Source organism: Molothrus aeneus, chromosome 5 (assembly GCF_037042795.1).
Source record: "Molothrus aeneus isolate 106 chromosome 5, BPBGC_Maene_1.0, whole genome shotgun sequence".
NCBI classification, from domain to species: domain Eukaryota; kingdom Metazoa; phylum Chordata; class Aves; order Passeriformes; family Icteridae; genus Molothrus; species Molothrus aeneus.
The window spans coordinates 34719564-34740177 of NC_089650.1; the positions used below are offsets into that span (position 1 = coordinate 34719564).

General features: G+C 39.3%; 1 protein-coding gene across 1 annotated transcript in view; it reads left to right on the top strand.

Annotated features, from left to right (window-relative positions):
• PTPRR (protein tyrosine phosphatase receptor type R) overlaps nucleotides 1-20281 on the top strand; it is a 139222-nt gene extending 118941 nt beyond the window's left edge. Inside the window, exons 9-14 of the mRNA XM_066549636.1 lie at nucleotides 1066-1145; nucleotides 3156-3293; nucleotides 9480-9590; nucleotides 10772-10929; nucleotides 12721-12834; nucleotides 19060-20281. Of these exons, the coding sequence (XP_066405733.1) occupies nucleotides 1066-1145; nucleotides 3156-3293; nucleotides 9480-9590; nucleotides 10772-10929; nucleotides 12721-12834; nucleotides 19060-19153 (695 nt within the window). The 3' untranslated portion in view covers nucleotides 19154-20281. The remainder of the gene's footprint in view (nucleotides 1-1065; nucleotides 1146-3155; nucleotides 3294-9479; nucleotides 9591-10771; nucleotides 10930-12720; nucleotides 12835-19059) is intronic.
• The last annotated feature ends 333 nt before the right edge of the window (nucleotides 20282-20614 follow it).

Sequence of the window (20614 nt, forward strand, 5' to 3'; positions counted from 1 at the left end):
TGCCCATGTATGTATCTTTAAATGCATTGCCTAGATCGCAGGCAGCAGAGGAGCTATCCAGAGACTATTTCCAAACTGATGTGTCTGTATACTGTCAAAAAACCCTGCTGATTATAACTAAGTATTTAAGCAAATTGTCAGAAGAAAAGATTTTTTTCAGCATGAAAATATTTTGGTATCATTTTTTTGGTGGTAGAATATTTTTGCAGAAAAAGTGTGAGGAAAGTCAAGTGTCCTTAGAAAGCCCCAACATAGGCATCTTGGTCTCTGCCTGCTTCCCCCTTTCTGTTACATTGTATACTTGAGAATATGCTGCTTTAATTCCAAAATGGTATTGCATGGGGTGGGGTCACATCATCAAGAAGCAAAACGTTCCTTTCCAGGAGGGATTTAATAACTCCCAGCTCTTTACTCAATAGAACCAGTCCCCACTCCATTCTAGAGCATCCAAGATTGAAGGAAAGAAGAGTGTAATGAAAAATGTTCCTCTGTTTTGGCATTGTGTCTCTAGTCCAGTACACATGAATGGTCACAAATTGTATCAGATGAGGACACAGGACTGAAGGGAAGGATATGGATTACCCAGTCAAGCTTCTTACAGTCAACTTAAAGTGGTATAAAAGATGTATGTTTTATTTCATCCCAGGCAGAAGAATCTTTTCTTAATTTAAATCCAACTGTCCAGTGCAGTCACTGAACACTACAGCTTCTGACCAAAGTTCAAAGAGCTTGGTGTAATTATGAGCCACTGTCCAATGATAGGACACAGGTTTCAGAGACAGTCTGGGCAGGTCAGCTCAAGGGCAGCATGGGCAGACCCAACCTTACTGGGCATTGCCTGGGTCTGACAGTGTTGCTTCTGCACAGCCCAGCACTGTGCCGTACAGGGCTGCCTTAGTTACATGGGATGATCCTTTGCAGAGGGAAGTATTTGGTGTGTAATTCTTTACTGCTTGACAGCCCCAAATAACAGTAGGTTTTTTCCTTCAGAAAGTCTTTGATTCTCTTTAGAAATCTTCTAACTATGGGTTTTCTTATTAATTTCCGTCTTCCTTGTGCTCTTAGATCCTCTAAGCAGAGTGTATTTGAAACCAAAAAATCCATCTGACTCCTTGAGTACCTACATAAATGCTAACTACATTAGGGTAAGTAAATGTACACTCTTCATGTACTTTTGAGAAAGTATTTTATTTGCTGTGTGAATAGCTGGGTTTGCCGAGGTGCCACTTATTTTATTCTTACCATCTTCGTTGATAATTCCAGATCTTTTTATCTGCATATGTGTGATAGAAGTAGTTTCATAAGCCATTTCTAACAAAAAGCACAAAGTCATGAATGTACAGAAACGCTTCTAATAAAAAAAAAATTACCAAGTAGTTTATAAAAAACATTAAGAAACACATTCATTACTGTTTACTTTTGTATTTACTGTTTCATATTGACCTACTGCCTTATAGTAAAGAGGGCTACCTTTTAACAGTGACACATACCAGTACTTTCAAGATACCAATTGATAGTCCTGAAATTAACAGTTAAGTAATTAAATAAATACTGTAACAAGTTTGTGAAAAGGAACAAAAACAGACAAGTTAAATATTCACATGTGCCCACAACACAGCCATTCACTGGTCACATGACACAATGACATAACCAGCATGAATCCTGATCAAAAGCAGTATTTCTAAGTGTCAGGTGTGCTATAGTCCTTGATCACACACACAGACACACACACCTGCACACAGAGCTTTCTTGAACTCATGACAGAATATATGCTAAATAGACTACAAAGAAACTAATTCAGTCATATTTTTGGAGTGTAATCCTCTACCTACAAAATTAAATGTTTTCTATGGAGTTATTATCCAGACCCTCACCTGGAATAAAAGTAATAGTGCAATGAAAATTTGGCCACAGAGCTCTACAATGATGTTGCTTCTTTAATTAACAGTATATAATGTGTAGGTACACAGCACCATGCCCCTTACCCTGCCTCACTTTGCATCCTGTACTTTCTTCATTTCTTATGAAGACATCATCATGTAAGTAAGCAGAGTGGTTCTATTTGGACAGCAGTGACCTCATATCCAAGAGCCAGGCCATATGTTGAGTCCTCTGAGGTCTCCCTTTTCCCTATGCCAGCACCCTTCACTCTCACATAAGGTGATTCCTCCTGCTACTAACACCAACAACTGTGGATAAAAATGCAACCCAGCAATGAAATGAAATGAAATTTCACATCCATGTATCCAAAATCATTGGGGTTGCTGGGATCCTGACAGACCTGGCTTGGACAAAGTATGTTCAGGCAGATTGGTGAGTGGCTGGAGGACAGTTTGTGCCAGCTCAGGATTATCCCACTGGTTCATGCAATAAGTAGCAGCTGTCATGAAGAAAGGCTCCCAAAAGGAAGACTGAAGGCCAGAGGATCCCACACCACCTCATGCTGTTTTCCATTCACTCATTCCCTTCAGACATTGCCAGGCTCTCTCCTGCATTACTGCTGGGCACCCTGTCACTGCACAAAACCATAACTTCTCCTTTTCATGCAAAAAATAAGAAGATATGTCTTGTTTTTCCCATTTCTTCTTGTCTTTCCCTCTCTTCTGCTTCCTCACTGTTTTTCTGACCTTTCTTTGACTTCCTGAACGCTCATGTATGTCTTGGAACTCCCTATACTCCCTATATAGGTTGTCCTTCCTATAAAGTTTCATAAAGGCTCTTCTTCCTTAGAAAACATGTATAGCAGAGTCTTTGTAATTATGAGTTTTATAGTTCTTCTTTTCTTTCCTGTGGCTTATTGACTATAAACTAGCTTGAAAACACTGCTGCAATTTAAATTATAGATTAAAGTACCACTGGATGAGGAAAGTCCCAATAACTTGAAGAAGGGAGTTATCTAAAAGAAGCCAAATAAGCAGGGAAATTTGAGAGGAATTGTTGTATTCTCAGGAGTTCATCAGATTGGTTTCCAGAGAAAAAACTGTTCTACTGAAAAATTTCTGATCTGCTCTACTTTTAGTAGTAACTTCTTTCAGTTAATTTTTTTTTTCTTTTCCAGGTTAATTTTTCTGCCCCTTCTGTTCTTTTATTCACCTGCAATATAGATTGATCACATGAATTTAAAGTAAATGCTTTTGTGTCTGTTTCTAAACTAGGGATATGGAGGTAAAGAGAAGGCTTTCATTGCAACTCAGGGACCCATGATTAATACCGTGAATGATTTCTGGCAGATGGTTTGGCAAGAAGACAGCCCTGTCATTGTTATGATCACAAAGCTGAAAGAAAAAAATGAGGTATGACAACTGGCAAAACTGAGAAATTATTCCTGTGGTTGCATACTGTAGAAGGGACTTTAAAAGATACAGAAGGAAGCTAGCAGATAACTGCTTCTTAAATAATCTATTAATAAGATAAGTGAAAAATAATGAGGGTAGCCAAGTACATCAAGTGTAATAGCATAGCCATTGTAGGACATTATGTATTACAAAAAAGAATTCCATTTTCTAGATCCGTGCTGTTGGCTTCCTAACTTTTTAAAAGACCTCATTTATCTGTTGGTCACCTCTGTACTTTGTTTTTACATTCTGGTATATAAAGACTAGATGGTTAATGTTGTGATTAGCAGGTTTTTTTTTGACATGGCTGAAGTTTGCACTTTGCTATAATGTCAGGGATTTAATCCATTCCCAATGTTACAAATCTTCTGGACCATCCCAGAAATACACTTTGGGCTCCCAGATGCCAACACCACAGAGGAACTTAGACAGAATTGAAATTATACTCTTTACCTTGGTATCAATTAGACTTGACAATTTTATTTTAGTGGCTAATGGCCAACTAACTGCCTGTTATGCATTCCATGACTTTTGCATCAATTCCAAACTATATCTTCAATATCTTTATTTAGTAATCATGTAAATTTTTGTCAGGCTTTCTTTGATAGTGCCAGTGCCCATATTTCTGACTACCAAAAATTGCAAACAAAAATCACTCTCCCATGCAGAAGGCCAATAAAAAACCTGTTCTGGAGACTGAATGCTAAAGAAGTGGCTTACAGGGCTTGTGGGCAAGAGAGAGTCAGAAATAAAGGAGATGGACTTTCTTCTTGAGTCCAGACTTAGTAATGATTCCCAGCTCCAGGTAGGTGCCTCAATCACATCTCAGCACACAGCCACCTAAGTACCAGGGCTGTATTTCCCCTGCTATATTCACACTCCTGCTATTCAAACTCAGGTGCATGATGGTAGAGCAACAGAGTTTATTCAGGCAAAGTTTCTAGTCTGAGTGATCAAGGACCAAGAGTCTGAGTGCATTCCCAGGGCTCAAACTCACTGTTCCATTTAAATATGAACACAGTAGACATAATCTTCTTTTTTCTGCCCTTGATTGATGCTTCCCTCTTTCTCAGCATGAGTTTGGACTTCTAACATGAACTTAAAATCCAGGGGATTTTAAGAAACTGTATATGAAAAGTAGGTGGGTCCTGTAAAATGTCCCAAGACCTATTCCCAAACCAGGTGCCATTTTGCACTAGACTGTTCAAAGAGGTGTTGAGAATCCCACATTTAGGAGTCATCATGAAAGCATAGCAATGGACCAAGCTAATAGACCAAAAGAGTAAGTATTTCACTGAGGAAATGCTGACTGTTTAAACACTCACATCTGACACTGTGTAAGAAGAATGACTTGAAAGAAGTGCCCAGTGGTTTTCATCATGTCAGGAAGCTCTGTGTTTACCTGAGTTACGCAGGCTCTAGGCACTGGTGTTTATAGGCATTGTTGTGCCTAGCAATGGTAATTTCCTCCACATAGAAAGGGTGAGGAATCTCAAGTTGTTCCCAGGCTATATAGAGAGGCTGTGTTTGTGCAAGCTGTCCTGTCTAGAAACCTTAGGAGCTCTCCCACTGTCAGCAGGTTCCTCTTGATACCTTGCTTGCCATTGAAAAGAAAGCAAACTCTTACTGGCCTTGCTCAGTGTATTATCTTCACTGCTAAAATACTTGCCCTCTATAGAGAAGGCAATAGCAGATCTTATTTAGCATAGTAACACTTGGTATTTTTTCCTTTCTGGGGTCTGCTTTATTTCCATCATTTTCAGGGAGGTACATCTGCAGTATACAGACATACAAGTACCTTCATATCTGCAAGCATATTTATCCACTCATCCACGTTCACTCCTGAACAAATAAACCTCCATACATGACTCCTGCGTGTAGGCCATATTCTTCAGCTGGTGTAACACCACTCAGTCTTCATTTGAACTATGATGTACTGTAATGTATCAAGTAATGTATAATAAAGGATCTCTCAAATAAGAGACACATGAAAAACCTTAATCTCAACAATAAAATAATTTATTTTGCATCAAAAAATTATTTGGGATATTAGTGTCCTAGTTCAAGATACTGATGTAACAAATTTGCATTAGTGATGGAAATTGTGCAAAATTATGATGTTTAAAGGTTACTATAGGGTTACTTCCATGTTTTAGATGAAAAAATGGTTTAGACTTGCTGTAGTATGAGTTTTTGCAAGATTGATTAAGAGATGAGCGTAGAGTGCTGAGAAAAATATTTCAGCTGTACAAAGGAAACATGCAGAATTTGTAAAACCTGTCCCCAAAACTGCAGAATGTCTGAACAAATTGAAAATCTCCCTGTGCAAGGAGAGTCCAGAGCAAAGGAGTTTCTGCCTGAATAAGTGGTGAGAAACTTGGAAACTAGGCCATGATTTTGGAGTTACTATGAGGAAAAACACATCTCATCTAGTAATTGAGGTACCCTTTGTGGTCACTGAAGAGCAGTAGTCACTTCCAGAGAGTGAGAGAATTTTGAGAGAATGAGATAAATCACTAAGTGAAGGTGACCATCTCTAATTCTGTACTAATATTCTAGAACACAGTCTTTCAAAGCTTTATACACAAGGCACATACAATTTTCATATATTACTGAGTTTAGTTGGAACAACTGAGCAGTGGAATTTGGATAAATACATGGGATGTAAGAATGTCACAGACATACATATAGATATATATATATATATAATTTCATAGAGAAATTTATAGACTTCTGTTGTATCAGCTGATTTTTGTCATTGACCTATATACTACATCAATAATAAGCATTTATTCTGCCTTCAAAACTTACTAGCAACATTACCTGTTAAGCAGGAAACATTTTGGAAAGTGTAAGTAAAGAATCTTGTACAACATTCTGCAAGAATAGAGAACTAATACTGCCTGATGCATCAGATTACTCTGATAATGCAAATCTTGTTAGTAATTAGATAATCTAGTAATTATCTAGGACAATCTTGTTAACTCACTGTTTAAAGCTCATGGCATATTTCATGTAACATTTTTTCCCAGTTGGTCTATATACGGTCTACATATGTACAGCCAAGTAGATTTTGGAATTCAGAAATCCTACCTTTTACAGACTTCACATAAACCTCCTTGAAGATTACTTATTAAAGTTGAGCGTTGGTACCATATACAGGTTTTCAAAAAACTTAGGAAGATTTGGTGCTAACTGTGAGGATTTCAGTATATGAAGGCAAATCCTGCAAGCCCCCTTAAAGTGTACATCTCATGCTTGAGTTGGTAGTGACAGTAAATAGAGGGCAGGAGTAAAAAGGGATTCTGGAATTGAAGCTTTGCTGTTGTTACTCCTTACTGTTGTGTTATTCGTACCTTTAATGTATAAATTTACAGGCATAGCTATATGGAGAAATACCCCAGAAGCAGAGTTGAAGTTAAGCAACTGCACAAATATTTGAGAATTTTTTAAATCATTTTGTTCAGGGTTCAAATCCAGAGAATGTAAAGGCAGTAAACACCATGTCACCTGGGGCAGCCTCCCTCCATTTGGCAGAGCTGGGCACCCGGCTGCAGTAGGCGCAGTTCTGGCAAGTTGAAAACATTGACTGTGATAAATCACAGGTGCCAGCCCCAGACCATGGCAGGGCCAGATCCCACTCAGTTATGGAGATCCACCTCAGGAGCAGTCCCATGAAGCTTGGCACCCAGTGGGCATGGCATAGGGCATGCCAGGAGACAGGAGAGGGAATGGAAGGAAACCCAAGCCTGCAGCCCGGTCGCAGGGGGAAGGGCAAAGGCTGAAATCAATTAAAAGTCATGTGAGAGAGTGTTTCTTGTATAAACTTCCTGTTTGTCAGGGAATGTTTAGTTGGGGGTGGGGAGGGGCCATGTTTGGTTGTTTCTGATAAATACTGTGTGCAGTGAGTTTTTACTGCTTGCACACATGAAGCTGGGCACCAGACACTTCGTCCACTATATCAGATATTTGAACAGGTTTTAAATGTTCCTACCAGAGAAGAATTTTCTTTTATGTACAAGTAACAGCTTGAGGCAGTTTACTTTTTTTTATTATGGTCCTGAGATTTTGTATATTCTTTTATGTATATCTGATAATTTATCACTCCTACTACCATCTTTTTTCCCTTTTTTCAGTTAAGTTTCAAAAACATGTTCATTCCCCACTCCTTGGAAGTGCTTGCATCAGCTTATCCCACCTGTATTTTCAAGGCTATTTTTAAAGCAGCAACAAGCAGTATTTTTAAAGGATGCACAGCAACAGTGTTAAAAATAATCCATTGTATCTCACTAAATGTAGATAGACTGTTAAATGAAAGTTATTTTAATGAACAGCTACATTTCATTGTCCACCCAGCACAAGTTGCCAATTCCAGTTCTGGGAAAGAGTCAAGAAAAACACTCCTCTGGAGTGCCTGAAGGTTTTGTAGTGAGCATTGCATGCTCACATTTATCAAGAAGTCTCAGGAGTTTACTCAACTATTGTTGATTGTCAGGGCACAATTGTGTATTTAGACTTTTCTTTTTCCCATATTAGCACTGAAAACTACACTCCCAGGGAGGGGCATGAACTGGAGATCTGGCAGATGATAGTAACTCTATGTGTCACATGGGTAGACTGTGGAACTTGTGAACACTATTTTTCATACAAATTTCTGAGTATTTTATTGCCATTCTTGATCTCTTCGGGGAGACAGCAAATTTAGGATGTTCGAGTAGTTCTGCAAAAGACAGGATTTGAACGAAGCCAGTCAGAAGGGCCAGCATTATTTCAGGAAATGTGGCTTTCACACACCTTACACTATCAAGGTAATGAGCATCTATTTTTAGAAAAGCATTTATACAACTGAAGTGATTCAGTTCAATCCACTATTGGGTTATCAAGCAGAAACTTAAATATCACACCTGGTGGTAAAGCCTTGCATTCCACTGATTGTTTTTCTGGATAATTTTTAGCAATATTTACTGGAAGTTATGCTTTATGACAATTGATTATATTAAAGGTATTGTTTCATTTTGCTGCATAATGTAGGCTACTATCTATCTACATGTATACCAGTTGCTTCAGCAAGAGTTTATGAGGAAATACAAACAAGGTCTTTCTGGGACTGCTATTATTGTAGAACTGTACTCTTGGGGTTTGAGGGTTTTTTGTTTGTTTGTTTATTTGGTTGGTTGGGTTTTTATACCTGTGTATTGGATATTAAAATAGAAGGTTTCCTTTAAATGTTGGGGAGTCTTTTTACTTAATGAATGAGTGGGACTGGGCAGCATTATTTCAGAAAATGTGAAATATTTTCTTAAGAGAATAAGCATCCATTTCTAGAAAAGTAATTATGCAATAGAGAGATATTTGCTTTCATATAGCCTGTGGAGATACTCTAATTTAAATGAATAGTGAAGAATATAAGCAAATTATTGCAAGGAGAATGTTAAATTATTTGCCTTGTAAATACTATTTCTTCATCTTCTTTTTAGTAGAAGTTCATCAGATAAACTGCTGAAATAGTGTAAAACTATTGATTCATTGAGAATTCTGCATAAAATTTTGTGTAGCTCTAGCAAGACTGAAGAATTTTTTTAACACTAATTTCCAAAAAGTTGTACAGTAAAACAACTCAGGTTCTTCAAAATACTTTAACATGCACATTAAGTCAAATTGAGTTTAGTAAGATCTAAAGACACATTTAAATGCTTTCTTGTAAAAGGGGCCCAGGAGAGTAAATAGGATTAAAAGTCTTGTGAGCAGAGGACAAATTTTGAATCTCTTGCTCAAAAGGAAATCCCATTTGGAAAGACAAAACTTCAAAAGTTGAATTTTGGAGTTTTCTAGGAAAAAAACTCTTTAATTTTGAATGTGGAAAACAATTCCTATAACTGAACTTCACTGAGCTTTTAAGAATAAAAACAGCTGTGCAAATTGTTCTGTGGAAGAGATCTATACTGTAAAACTCAGATCCTGAAAACCAGGCCTAAGTCATTCAGTAAAAACTATGCAAAATCTTATCTAGGAATACTCCTGACATGAATAACACTTCAGTTGCATTCATCTGAATTTTGCAGAATAATACATTCTGTGTAAAAATTAGATATGAATATGGCTCCAGGATTCAGTTTTTTGATGACAGTGATGCTTGCTTTCCAGAAATGTGTGCTTTATTGGCCAGAAAAAAGAGGAATCTATGGGAAGGTTGAAGTCCTTGTTAACAGTGTGCAAGAATGCAAAAACTACACTGTCCGTCAGCTTACAATAAAGGTAATAATCTGCATCTGAGAAGCATCATTCACAATGCTCTCTTTTCTTTATTGCTAAATGAAGTTAAACAAGTGTTTAACAATAAAGTGTTGGCTTTTTTAAAGGGTGTAAATTTTTGCAGGAGCTATGAAGCTGCAAGGTAGGGTTGAGGCCAAAGTACTGGAATACTTATTGTATTGCCACTTTGTATGACTCTGGCAATAAAAAAGGCTTCAAAAAAGAGTGCAAGTTTCATTTTCTTGAATTGCATTTGTTTTGAGGCCCTTTTAGCATTGCCAAGGCAAAGTAAAGGGATTTTAGTTAATGACAGAACTAGCATAGCATTGTTCTAAAGAAAGATACGCTGCTCATGTTGTGTGCTGAGTGCAACTACAACCTATCTGAGAGGCTAAAAAGAAGTATATAAAGAAATCTTCATGCTTTCCTGGTTCTCACTAAACATTAATTGTGCAAAATAGGACAGATGCTCCTCCTCTGAGTTAACTTCCCTATTACACTCTCATGCTATCAGATTGACCTGCTGCTCCTGATAGAGCATTACAATACATAATGTATTGGGAAAATTTGTGTAGTGTTTCATCTCCAGCACTGAGAAGTGAGCAGAAATTATATCATCCAGTACTAATTACCCTAGCCCATATTTAGCCCCCTGTTGAAGTAAGTGGTAGCAGACTCTTTTGGAGAAAATAACTGAACAAACTGGGATATCTTGTTAATCTAGAAGGGCAGCTCTTCTACATCTTTAACTTCAAAACTCTTGTAATTTTAGTATCAGAACATTATAATGACCTTTAAAGAAAGAAATACATAATAATTTAGACATTCAGAAGCCCACATCAAGCTATTCTCTGGAGATGTTGTTGCTGATATAACACAGACATCTGACAATTCCCAATTGACAATACACTCATGAAGTCAGTAGCCAAATGAACAGAACTTACACAGCTGGAAAAGTCAGTAGTCATAAAACAGAATATACACAGCTGGAAAAACCAGCCAAGTTTTCAGGTGCACAAACCCTTCTTATAATTGTGTGCCTGGAAGCACATCAGTTACATCCTCCACGTCTAATATAAAAAATTGTTTAATCTCTCTTAACATTTTTACTGTCTTTTTACCATAACAGTATAAGAAATAAAAAGAATACAGTTGTTCATATAAAGTCTTGGTGTTCTTTCCAGCAAGGGAATCAGTCCCGCAGCGTGAAGCACTACTGGTACACGTCCTGGCCAGACCACAAAACCCCTGACAGCGCCCAGCCTCTGCTGCAGCTCATGCTGGACGTGGAACAGGACAGGCTGGAATCACTGGGCAGAGGGCCTGTTGTTGTGCACTGCAGGTAATTAGCCAGCCCTTCTCTTAAGTGACTGCCTAAAGCAAGGCTGCAGCAAATTGCAGCAAATTGCATCAAATAGCCCTCCTAAAGAATGTGTTTGGGGGAAAACAAAATTCCCCAGTTCCTCTTCATGTTAATTGACTTTTTTAGTGACCAGTAGGCAAAGCATATTGCAAAGCAAGTCACTTTTGAGGAGCAAGAATCAGGTACAAATTTGGAGACCAAAACACATCAGTACTGCAATTTGTGAGCATTTTCACAAAAGCAGTTGGCTGGATATTCAAGAGCAAAGTGTTTTTCAGTACTCAAGAATAGAGCTTTATTCACACAAACTATAATGCACCAGAGGATGACCTTCTAATAATTCGATTTTATTGCTTTATATTGATTCATTACCCCATGTTGCAATTTAAATAATGGGAAATAGCACTGGATTTGTTATATTGGTGGAAAGAAGTAGATGAATCAAAACAGAAAGTAAAAATAAAATCAGTATTTTCTTACTTGTTTGTGTCATAACAGTGACGATACATCTCTTACAGTTGGGATAATATTTCTTTTTTTCCTAGAAGTACATTAAATCAGAACTTTTCATCTTGAACAATTTCTTCCCATTTCCATATTTAGGAGATTTAGAGAAATGGAAGACAGATTTGAACCACACATAATTTTTGAAAACTAGAATGTGATGAATAAGCAACTTTCCCAAATTTTATGCAGCTGTATTTATCAGGGATTGTAGTTTCCCTAACAATGCAGAAATCTGTGGATAGCTATTGAGATTGCCCTTTTTCTAGTACAGATCTTCCGTAATGAAGGTCTTCAGAAGATTGGGATGGCTGTCTGAGATGAGTGATATGACAGTAAGGTCGTTAAGCATGGGCAGCAATTTATTAGTGATTAAAGAGAGATATCATCTCAATTGTGATTAAGATATCATCCCAGTTGTGATTAAAATTCATGGTTCTTCAGTCACAACTCAGCTGTCTATATGTTCACTATGGTCTACAAATCTCACACTCCATTTTCCAGTCAGACAGTTTCTTCCCTTTTTGTCTGAGTGAAGACCTGGACCCCAAATTAATTTTTTAACATTTTCCACCTATTTTCCTGCCATCCAGCATGAAAGCCATGAGGTGCACTGCATTCTACATTACTTAAGCAAGCAACAAAGTGGGGCAGAGATTCCCAAAATTGTTGAGGCCTCAGGGATAAAAAAAATGCCAAAATGGCTGCTTCCCAGCAGGCATCAAGAAAACCTGGAGAGCTATGGCACCAAGTCCTTCACCATCCTGCAGAATCACAGGAGAGAGAGTTAACTTCATCAGCATGGGTATAGGTCCTTTTTGCCTCCATGGTTAGAGGTATGGTTAGCAGAACCCCTGTATACTTTGAGGACTTTAAACATAAAGCCCTACTGAATTTTGGTTTTAGGTTGGTTTCTCCTCCTTTTCAGTACATATCTCCATCATTTGCTTGGACTGGGCCTGAGAATACTCAGATTTTGTAGTGCTAATGAAACTTGGTTTTCTTACCATACACTTGTGAGCAATGTGAAAAAAATGTAAGCCTCACGATACCCACAACTGGACTGCTGGAACAGTGCACACTTTCATTTCTCTCTATGAAAGTGAGCTGAGAAGTCATCCTTGCTGGACATGCACCCAGGAACTGTGGGTTGTAGCAGTTCCAAGTTTCTTTTTTTTATTCTATTTTCGTAGCTATTTAGTGTTTTCCATGTAGTTTCTGGATCTGTGAACTTCATTCTCCTTTTAAATTTTGCCTTTTTTTCAGTGCTGGTATAGGAAGAACTGGATGTTTTATTGCCACAGCCATTGGTTGTCAGCAGTTAAAGGAAGAGGGAGTTGTAGATGCATTGAGCATTGTCTGCCAGCTACGAATGGATCGGTGAGTTCCAGAAGAACCACAAATCAGTCAGTGATTCTGAAATAATTACCAAAATGATTTGGTAATGATCAGTAATTATTCAATAATGATTCTGAAAACATTTTCACAGTTGAATGTTACTGGCTGCCATTGCTTTTGCTGACTTTTATGACCACATTAACTGAATAATCAAGGTAACATATGCATTTAAGTCCTGAATAAGGAATCATAGTGTTTTCTGGGTGAAACTTAAATTGAATGAAATGACAACCCTTTAGTTGCCGGGCACTTGCCACTTCTCTTTTCCCCCAGTAAAATTTTCTGCTTGCTGTCCGCATCATCCCATTGGGACACAAGAGAAGTGAGGCAATCTGGAGACAAGGGATTTTCTTTCAGCCTGGGTTGACAAAGAAATCCAGGCTCACTGAATGTGTAGGTTCTTTGAGCACTGGAGAAAGACAAATCTGGTGTTGTTGCTATTTCATCAGCTCTGCTGGGGGTCCTTTTGAATTGAGTTGGCAGATTTACTCAGCCTAAGAAAATACCAAGGCATTGGTTCCAGACTTTTCTGAAGTCAGATCAATTCCCTGAGTGAATTCACAGCTTGGGAGCAGGAACAGTGTAAGCCAGCATTGTTGCAGAGTGCTTTGTTTTGTGAAACCATGGCTGAAGAGGGATTTGTGTTTTGAAGGAGGATGTGGGTATTGTGCACAGTGGAAGCTGTTGGTTGGGTTGTACTTTTCTTTCTTCTTCTGCTTGGAGAAACAGGATTTTGTATAAAGTAAATAAACAGAGTTGCACCAAGAATAGAGGAGTGTCCTCTTCTGCTGTAGGTACAGTTCATATAATCTCCTTGCAAGTATCTAAACTGCTTCTGACATGCGTGTCTTCTTTAAATGAAAAAAATACATAGGGTGCAAATGCTGAAAAATAGCTTAGGTCAGAGGGTTAATATAGAATTTTTCATGTTGTGAAAATCTCTGAAAGGTACTAGAACCACGAAGTGCAGAAGGACCAGAATCCATACAGTTGACTGTATTTATGGATTATGTCCTCTGCCTTCCCCTCCCATATGGCTTCATCATACTAGACATTGTAATATGAGCTTTACAGGGCGACATGAGCCACTCGGAGTGTAAAATTTTCCAAGGGGAGTTATTGACCTAAAAATCTCAGCGACAAAATAAGAAGGAATAGCTGAGAGAAAAATGCTTACTCTGTTTTAAATTACCAACTGCAAATTTCCAAACCTCTTTTCTGAATATCTATCTGTCTTATTGAGAAAGGTTTGAAGAGTTCTTCCCCATTTTAGTATTTCTATTATGAAAAAATCTTTTTCTCATTGCTTTGCAATCCATTATAGAGAAGTGAAAGCAAACTCTGGTCTCAGCTGCCTCTTTTAATATCCTTGTTTCAGACATAAAAAAACAACCCAGATTTTCAGCATTATTAACTGACAACACAATTTTATTGAGTGGGTCTGCCTAATGAACTTTCTTTTACATATTAGTATCCTAGATAAACTTGGAAAGAGAATGGAAATCTGACCCAAATATAACATTCATAACAGCAATTTCCATGACACAAAGCTTGTTATAAGAATTGTTAAATATTGTGATTTGTACATTTCTGTATTTTTTCAAGTTTCAGGTTGTATAGACTATAGAGATCTTGCTTCATATTCGCTGGCATTGCCTGAGACAAAGAGTATGTCTCTGTTTTAATTTTTAAAGACATTTTTCTGGATAAAACTCAGTAACCAAAACCTGTCTTCTTTTCTTGGTTTTTTTTTTTCCAATTGGGCATATTGCAGAATGAATCTCACTGACCAGGCAGTCAGTTTATAGTCATGATTATTAAGGCAAAGCTTAGCAGCCCCTAAGACTACAGTAGCCACTGCCAGCCCTATCAGATCATGGGTCCATAAAGTGGCCAAGAGTCATTGTTACATGGACAAAGCTCAATAAGACTGGCCTCCCCTGTTGTCACAGTCCTGAAATGGTGGTCATTGGCAGCTAATGTGTGAGACAGGGTCATTACACATGCCATGAAGCTGGCAAAATGAACTTAAAGCCCACTAGGCCTGGCTGCAAGAGCTGGCTGTGGCCATCATGGTGTTACACTGCCAGGATGGCCAATGTTAGCAGTGGGGTACAGTCATGAGCGGAGCAGGATCAGTGCTGAGGCTGTCTTCCTCATTTATTCATTTATATGCTGGCCAGCAGTTTTTTCTTCATGCATCACATTGCACTCAAAAAAAAAAAAAAAAAAGAAAGGAGAGTAGGATGGCCTAGGAGGAGGTACACTGAGTATTTTTGGAATCAACACACTCAGGGATGTCCACTCTTATGTGGATTTATTTTTTATCACATGGGTCCATGACCACATTTCTACCAAAGTGAATCGCGCAATAGGAAAAAGAAAAGAGCTGACTTGAGGGACTCACAAGTAGTGTTGTAGTGACTTACCAATGCATTCCTATTGCCCAGCATGTTCAATGAAAACCAAACAAGCATCCAGACAAATTGCATATGGTGGCAAAAAGTTATGCTGGAAAATAGTTTAATTAATGGCCCATGTGACTCTCCCTGGAAAGAGAGTTTTAAATAAGCACTCCAACAGAGATTGAGACAGGACAGAGCTGTTCCTAGGTAGGGTATGTCCAGGTACCACTTCCTTGTTAGCTGTTTAGTGTAAGTTAAGGGGTGAATGGATCTGACAGTAATCATCAGCGCTGAGCTGATATGAAAAAATGGACAATCCACTCAAAATATTGGCCCAGGATGTAAATACAGCCATGGTCTGTGTGAATTTGTAAAAAGACAGACCCACAGGCCTGCTCAGCTTGCTTTTTTTCCCAGTTCATTTTTTATATTTTGCAACAGAAACAGGAAATGTTTGATGTGAGGCATCTTCAAGACTTACTGTGACATCGAGAAACTTTGCACATTCTTAACCTTAAAGGCACATTCTTGGAATGACATCCGATAACTTTGCTCTTGGCTCCTCAGACAGGATGAAAAGAGTTTTCAGTGTGCGTCAATTCATTGTTTAAGTGTTTTGACTAATGGCCTCAGGTTAAAAAAAAAATAATCCCAAACCCTGCATCGCATTAATTCTGGAGCAGACTGCATGCAGCTGCACTAGCAGCAAGCCAGAGGGCAGGGTAAAGGACCTTTTATGCACTCACTGCTACCCGAGCAAAGATGGTCACAATCTCTGAGACCTCAGGATACCAGGGTCTGTTTCTTCCAAGCGACAGCCCAAAGAGTCTCAGAGGCAGAGAGCCCAGCAGCTCACAGAGTAGCTGACAGTGCAGGCTAGCAAATAGACAAAGGGTGCACACCCACAGGTGCTGTAGCTGTGGCTACATCCCTTCTGGACACTAGGGACATAGGAGAGGAAACCTCCCTCCTTGAGCAAATTTCCTCCTGAAATGCTCTTCCACACAGACATTTCCACAAGCCAATGTCTTGGGATCACAGATAATTCCTGCTATTAAATGTGAGCCTTGCATAGAATGAAGGTAAGAAGGACTTGGGATATTGATAGATGAAAAATTGAACAGGAGCTGGCAGTGTGCACTTAGAGCCCAGAAAAGCAAGTGTATCTTGGGCTGCATCTAAAGCAGTGTGGCCAGCAGGTCCAGGGAGGGGATTCTGCCCCTCTGCTCTGCTCTGGTGAGACCCCACCTGGAGAGCTGCATCCAGGTTTGGGCTCCCCAGGGACAAAAAAGGCATGGGCCTGCTACAGTGGATCCAGAGAAGGGACATGAAAATGGTCAGAGGGACAGAACACCTCTCCTGTGAAGAAAGTCTGAGAGAGGTGGGGCTGTTCATCCTGGAGAAGGATCTGGGGACATGTTTTTGCTGCATTTCAATATGAAAGGGGGCTTATAAGAAAGACAGAGAAAGCCTTTCGACCAGGGTCTGTAATGATAGGACAAGAGATAATGTCTTTAAACTTAGAGAGAGTAAATTCAGATCAGATATAGGAAGAAATTCTTTACCTTCCATCCCTAGAAGTGTTTAAAGCCAGGTTGGATGGGGCTCTGAGCAACCTCATCTTAGGGGAAGATACCCCTGCCCATGGCAGGGGGTTTGGAAGTAGGTACTCTTTAAGGTCCCTACCAATCTAAACCATTTTATGGTACTGTGGCTCAATAAATCCCGTGTATAATGGCACTGACAAGGCTAAGTAGTCTAAACTTCTGAGTAAGACTCATATGCCCTTAAGCTGGCAGAGATATGGACTGTTTGCCCATACAAGGTTCAGAAGCATCGTAACCTCCAAATTGTGCCTGCTAACACAGGGCAGACACCATGGTGCTGGGCTCAGCCCCTACAGTCTTACACATGCTTTCCTGGGGTTTTTAGCACTGAAGAGGAAGGAGCAAGGATCACCACCACAAACAGCCTAGTGCAGCCAAAATTGTTTTAACCTGCCCTTTCTGCTAAGTTCTTCTCCCTGGATGTGGTCCCTCCCCCACCCCTTCTACACAGCAGATCTAACCTGGGAAGTGCACTCTCTTAGAGAACATCTTGGGGGAACATTGATGAGGAAGGCAGGGAGGGAAGCTGTTTGGGAAGGGGCTGCGTGGGCAGAGCAGGATGCAGCAGCCAGGAGGAAGGAAGGAGACTAGGCAGCACAGAGGACCGGAGCAAAGCCCTCCCATCACCTTTAGTATCTCGCTGCATCTCCAGGCAGGGGACAAGCACAGAGGAAAGCAGCTGAAGGCAAAAGGCAGCCAAGAGTTAAGAATTTCTGGATGTCTTTGTTGGCAAAACTATGAGTGCTTCATTTTGGGCTGGATGGGACCATTTAATAGCCTGTGATTTTCTTCCTAGTAATAGCATATCATAAATAGCCATGTGGCTCACTAAAAGGTGTTCTATATTTGCCTGAGCTCATTGGAGGAACACAGACTGCTGCTTACTTGCCTAAAGAAGTACATACTATTTTAATTATGATTTTCCTGCCATAGCCATTTAGCCATCCAGAAGCACTGAAGAAAATAAAAGGACCTTGTGGTTGTAGATAACCTTCAATAATACTGAAGGACAATACTTGTTGTGGAAGTTTCACCGTTTTTCAAATAGCTTGGTATATCTGTACTACATTTGTTGTTAGGGATCTCATGAGATTTTCAGACCTGCTCCTGCAAGATATCTGGTTCCAACAGTGCTCTGGATCCAAATACCTCGCAAATTTAAATGTTTCAATGAACTGAAGCCAGATGTGACCCGTATCTTAATGTCTTCATTCTCACTAAGGCCATTTGGTCTTTCATCATCCCAAAGGTAACTAGCTGCTCCAGGGTGCTCTGAGGAGGAACCAAGGGCTTGTTTCTAGAAGCAGAGTAGATAGCTTTGAATACCCTGGCAGGTGAGATAAGAGAAGTGGTATAAAGTAAACTTGAGGCCTTGGTCCATGAGAAGGGAGACCTTGAGTACCTCAGTATTGACAGAAAGAGTTTCACTTTAATTTCAGAGCTAAATGGTAACACTTCTATCCCACCTACCTCCTGTAGGACATCTCCTTTCTATCGCACTGTAACCAGTACTGGAGATCTGGGACTTGATCCTCATGCTTAGACCTGAAGAATTAATTGTTACCTGGTGAATGTATAAGAAGTAGGCATTTAATCCAAGCTGGCTGCAACTAGTTCTTTTTATGGTTAAGTTCAACTCTTTTGCATTGTTGGTGGTGAAATGATTCACTGCTGTAAAATTTTGTAGGTGGTGGCTGTTCAGACAGGATGCATTGTAGGCGTTAGAAAGAGGACAGGAAGAGCTGTTCTCTGTGCAGGCCATCTGCAGGTCACAGAAGGTTACATTTTTAGTGAAGGACAAAAATGAAAGGCCAGATTCTGTATACGTCCTTGCTCCATCAGTGGTAATGCTGCATCCATGTATCTGGCCTTCCTTGCCCAAGTGATTGAGCAAAATTCTCTTTGAATATACTGAATTTGAAATGTAGGTTTTAACACTGTAGATTCCACATGTTTTCTTCTCTAATTCTTACTCTGATGGAACCGGGAATTCTTCATGTTGGGCATGTGCTGGATGCCATAAGCTGTGAAGAAAGTAATTCTGCTCTGACAAGTATCCCCACTTACTCAAGCAAATTGTAAATCAAAAACTGAGAAAAGGGCTTGTGTCATCTGGTGGTCATGGGGCTGGCAGGAGCTGGAGTGTGTTGCATTCTTAAGAAATAAGATTTCAGTGCAGTTTGTTTCCTTTCCAGGGGTGGAATGGTTCAGACCAGCGAGCAGTATGAATTTGTGCACCATGCACTGAGTCTGTATGAAAGCAGACTTTCTGCAGAAGCTGTCCAGTGAAGCCGAAGAGGGTAAAACCAAATGTCAGTCTCTTGAGGTAATCTATTTCATTACCTACCAGCAGCTTCTTCAAGGAGTTTACTGCAGTGGGAAAGACGGCTTTGAGGCCAACTTCTCATAGGATTATGGATGGTTTGGCAAAAGCACAGAGATTGCTGGACCCTCACTATGTATGAATGTATTGCGAGCTTCCCAAAAATGATTTATAAAGAAGGTACTGTACTGAAATTACACATGGATTCTGTGTATGTATCTAAAGGTGGGTTTAATTCTGTAATGCTGATATCTGCCATATGGAATGTATGTATGTGCTACTGCTGCAGTCAGATGGACATTGGGACTTCTACAGAAGAAATGTTTAACAAGTGTATAAAAGCTTTGACGTTTGCAAACTGTCTTGTGAATGGACTGTCAACTGTACTGTAAAGTGCTATTACTGATTATGTGGTGAGCTTGTTTCTTGGCCACATAATATTCTTGCTGCTAAAATTGCAAGTGTTCAACTATGGATTACAAAAAGGAGATAATAAAAAAATTTTAAAATCTTGTTTTTGAAAATATTCAAAAGCAGTTAATATTTTATATGGAAATATATGTTCTTCATCCTATTAACTATTAAATGTGTACTTACTGTAGGTCTTACAGAGCAGTTGCAGAGCACAATGTCTGTTATTCAGTGTGTATATATTTACCCTAAACTGTTGATTGTCTTAGAACATGCTTCTGCTACAGACCTGAATCCAGTGTATTTGTAAATTGTGTAAGTCATTCTACTTTTAAAAGAAACTTTGTAGCATATATTAAATGGTAAGGATTTTAAATATTTGTCTGTCTTTTATTAACACAGAAATTTTTGCATATGTTGTTTATCTGCTCTATTTCTTTCAGTAAGAGATAGATGCCTTTAGTGATACGGACTCTTCCATGACAGGTTATACAAGAAAGAAAATGCTGCTATGACTGTTTCCTTTATTGCTCAGTAAAAGTTTGTTTTTAAGAGATATGCGAAGTTGGCATTATGGCTTACAGCACTGGGAGGTCTGTTTACAGGGTGTCATGAGTTTTTAATGCAGTGATGTTGACTTTGCTTCATACTGCTAATAAATTACCCTTAATATAAAATATTAACTGAAGTCTCTGTTCTTGCTTAGAGTAGTTAATGCACACACACTCTTGTACCCCTATAAACAGGCTCAGTCCAGCACAATTTGGACAGCCTCCACCATGGCTTCAGACCACTTGGGAACCAATCCAGAGGGCACAGGCAATCCCCAGCTGACATGGAGCAAGGTGCACCACCTGATGGAAAGGCAAAGCCAGCATCACTTGGTTCCTCAGGGGGAGTTTCTGTAAGACCTGGTACAGATGCCAGAGCTTTGCCTCCTCCTCTTCCCCTTCCTCCCCACCCTCCACTTGGCTTTTAGAACTTGTAGAGTTAGAAATATATTGAGATCTTGCTTG